Source organism: Rhincodon typus, unplaced genomic scaffold (genome assembly GCF_021869965.1).
Source record: "Rhincodon typus isolate 14 unplaced genomic scaffold, sRhiTyp1.1 hic_rhity00004715, whole genome shotgun sequence".
Lineage (NCBI taxonomy): Eukaryota > Metazoa > Chordata > Chondrichthyes > Orectolobiformes > Rhincodontidae > Rhincodon > Rhincodon typus.
Window position 1 is genome coordinate 8,241 of NW_025970353.1, and position 4,127 is coordinate 12,367.

Genomic DNA, 4,127 nt, shown 5'->3' on the forward strand with positions numbered 1-4,127 from the left:
TTGTGAGCATTCCTGTCCCGGGCTAGCTGCAATATTCTAAAGAAGCACCACACACTGAGGAGGCAGCACTTTATTTTCTGCATGGGCACTCCACAGTGTCGAGTGCTCACTAATGCGTTTCAAACCCACTAAAGTGACACCTCTGTCCCCTCTGATTCTTACATCCCTCACCCTGCTGTGTCTATGTATCATTTACTTTGCTTTGAGCAGAATGGACCCATTTTCTCCACTTCACCCCTTCACTTACATCCAATTTACATCACTACCGTTACACATCGTTACCTTTATTACCAGTCATCTTTGTATTTTGCTCGGGGTACCCTCACAATCTGAAACAAATAAACAAAAGCAGAAATTGCTGAAGAAACTCAGCAGGTCTGGCAGCATCTGTGGACAGAAAGCAGAGTTAACATTTCAGGTCCAGTGACCCTTCTTCGGGCCACCTTCTCTTCCTCCATCTCTGCCAACAGTGTGAATACCAATATTTTCCAGCTCCTTACGCTCCTGTAGAGTCACTGGAATTGAAACGTTAATTCTGTTTTTCTCTCTCCTGACCTGCTGTGTTTCTTCAGCAGTCTCTCAGACTATCCCCCACCCAAGTTTGCTTCCCCTTGATGTTTCTCAGCTCCAGCTAAACTGAATCTATCACTTGACTCTTCAAACTGAAGATCTTCATTTCCCGATGTACTGATGTCATCTCTTTTTAGGAGTGCTACCTCCCACCTCCGTTTCTCTTTCGTTTTCTATCCCTGCTAAACATAGAATATCCTAGATGTTCAGTTCCCAATCTTGGGTCAGCCTGTACTCATATCATGGGAATTCAATCAGATCCATCCACCTCAATATGTGCATTCAAAGGATTAACCATTTTATGAATGCTGTGTTGTGTATTCAGATTTCAGGTAGCTTGCCCTTAACTATGTTCTATTTTCTTAACTCAGCCATTCCAGCAATGTTCTCCATTTTGATACTATTTAATGCTTGCTATTGCTTCTTGTATCTTCTATTCGTCTGACTTCCATTTGTCTGTCTTGTGCACTCACATGTTTAATCTATGGTCCCTGGGTACAGTGAGCATTGACAACCCTGTCTTAATCTCAACAATCCTGAGATCATCTCGTTCACAATCAGCTCTTCAGCATGTCTGAGCTACTCACATCACTTTTAGGATTCTATCCTTTTAATTCAGCCCTATGCCACTTATGGTGGCTCAGTGGTTAGCACTGCTGCCTCACAGTGCCAGGGACCTGGGTTTGATTCCATCCCTGGGTAACCGTCTGTGTGGAGTTTGCACATTTCCTGTGTGGGGGTGCTCTGGTTTCCTCCCACAGTCCAAAGATGTGTGGATTGGCCATGCACAATTACAATGTTTAAAAAGACATTTGGATAAGTATATGAAGAGGAAAGATTTGGAGGGAGATGGGACTAAGGGTCTGTTTCTGTGCTGTATAATTCTCTGACTATAAATTACCCACAGTGTGCAGGCTAGATGGGTAGCCATGAGAAATGCAGGGTTACAGGGACAGGGTGGATCTGGGTGTCCCACTCTTTAGAGGGACAGTATGGGCTGAATGGCCTCCTTTTTAGTGGAGTCAGATACTTTAGAGACTTTTAAGCAACTCTTGGATAGGCACATGGAGGATAGTAAAATGTTGGGTATGCGGGGTAGATTGATCTTAGTAGGATAATAGGTCGGCACAACATCCTGGGCCGAAGGGCTTGTACTGTGCTGTACTGTTCTATGCTCTATGTTCTATGTTCCACACTGTATGGATTCTATGATTCACTTCCCAGAGTGTTGTTTTAATTCTTGCTGCCATTTGTGTGGGGAGATTTTCTTGTTTATCCTCACATGAATTCTGTGTTCTGTAACTGGGCAGTCCTGCAGCAGAATGGGCTGGGATACAACTCCAAGCCAATAAGCTTTCATCAAGTATTTGTTTTTTAGTTTTTATCCCCATGGCTACCTCAGCCACAGTCTAACTTCTCAGAAGTGGTGCCATATTGAAGAACTGGAGTTACACCCCTTCCAGAAAACTCTCCAATTTCACTTTGGATTTAAGATCTATGGCACTGATACAAACTCTCTGCCAAGTATAGAGTTAATCACTTCATTTTATTGCAGTGGTGAAAGGCGCTACATGAATGCACTTTCCTTCTTTCAGAGTTGGGCTATCTCTAACAATTCCATTACAAACACATTCTGGTTCCCTTCCTACTGTTATCACATCTCCTGAATACAAGGGCCCAATCATAGAAACACACAGTTTGCCAGCAGTGGTTATCAATGAGAAATGACAATATTGTTCCTATGCTGGCTGTGTGTGTATGAGAGCTCTCATCTCATGAGCTCCCAGCTTATACCAACCTTCCTCACACTCAATTGGCTATCTCACTAACTGTTAGATAGCTGGATAGATTGTTCCTGACTTTCCTCAATTTGTAATATTGCATCCACATCCTCCATTTGCTGCCATTTCCACCACATCCAGTGGGATGCCATGACCATGGACATTCTCCCTCCCGTACTGAACACAACAAGTGCTGGAGATCACAGCGGGTCAGGCAGCATTCATGGAGAGAGAGCAAGCTAACGTTTCGAGTCTAGATGACTCTTCATCAGAGCTGAAGTGAAGTGTGGAGGGGGCAGCATTTATGCTACAGTTTGTGGAGGGAGGTGTGTGGGGGTATAAGGTGCTGATGGAGAAAACATGTTGATAGTTCAAATTAAGCTATCGGAATATGAGAATGGCAGAATAACGGTGTGTTTAACTGAAAACCAAAAGATCTGCAGATGCTGTAAATCAGGAACAAAAACAGAAGTTGCTTGGAAAAGCTCAGCAGGTCTGGCAGCATCTGTGAAGAAAAAGAATCAGAGTTAACGTTTCAGGTCCGGTGACCCTTCCTCAGAACTGTTCTGATAGATACCATAGATACCAACCTTTTACTCACTATAATCAGTCCTGAGGAACGCTTACGCTAAAGCACCAGATGTAGCCTCAATCATCTAGCAAGAGAATTGCTGAGCTGAAGGCACACACATCATCGGTGGAGAGATTAATGTTGGTGATGGTGTGTAGTTTTATCATGACATGAACATATTGTAAAAATGCTGTTGTAAGAGGCCAGAACTTGAGGAGTCTGAGGTGTTTTGGAAGGCTGTAGGGGTGAACATGAAGGGGTTAGAAAACAAATGGCTAAGAATTTAAACAGCAAACTGTAGCATGATGGGGAGCCAGTAGGGGGCAGTTTATCCCAGTTGAGCAGAACCGGAACAGAGCAGGATGGACTGGGCTAAACCCTGAGTCAGAGAGTCATACAGCACAGAAACAGGCCCTTCGGCCCACCATGCCTATGCTGACCAACAAACAGTACACAAATCCCATTTACCTGCACTTGCCTACGATACCCTGGCATTTTAAGTGCTCTGGCATTTTGAGATGCATCTCAAAAGTTGCTAGAGTACCTGCCTCCAGCACCCTGCCAGGAAGGACATTCCATATTTCTGCCACCCTCTGGGTGAAATAATTCTTTCTCTGATCCCCTCTAACTTATTTACTCCTCATCTCAAACTGATGCCCTCTGCTCGTAGACATGTCTGCCATGGGGAAATGATTCTCATGATCTACGCTTTCCATGCCTCAATCAGATCCCTCTCCCCACCGTCGCTTCAACCTCCTGGCCATTTGTCAGGATCACTTGATTCCCCAGTTGAAATCCATTGTGTTCTCTGTTCACAGGTATCAACAGCGAACAGGTGAAGAGATGTCTGGGCTTTGATGCAAACTTCAACATCCAACAGACATTGTCAGAAAAACTGGGCTCAACAAGTGTTGGAGTTGACCTGAACATCAACACTGGCAGCTGTAAGAAGATCACAAGCAGCAACTACAGTACGTATGAGGATTCCAGCTATTAGCCGAGGCTGTATTCTTCATTTCATCAAAACCTAAGCGTGATCCAGAGGTTCTCCTGTCAGGTTATTGGGTGGTCAATCAAAGGAACACACCCAGTTCATACAGACACACCAGAGAAAAGAGGTGTCTTCACCACAGGTTACAAATCTCCTCAGGGCAGGGACAGCACAGGGTTAGATACAGAGTAAAACTCCCTCTACACTGTCCCCC

General features: G+C 44.4%; 1 protein-coding gene across 1 annotated transcript in view; it reads left to right on the plus strand.

The window, feature by feature from the left end:
- LOC109916627 (complement component C9-like) overlaps positions 1 to 3,893 on the plus strand; it is a gene marked incomplete at both ends in the record, with an annotated part of 7,350 nt that extends 3,457 nt beyond the window's left edge. The window contains one exon of the mRNA XM_048593945.1: positions 3,741 to 3,893. Within this exon, the coding sequence (XP_048449902.1) occupies positions 3,741 to 3,893 (153 nt within the window). The remainder of the gene's footprint in view (positions 1 to 3,740) is intronic.
- Positions 3,894 to 4,127: the final 234 nt, after the last annotated feature.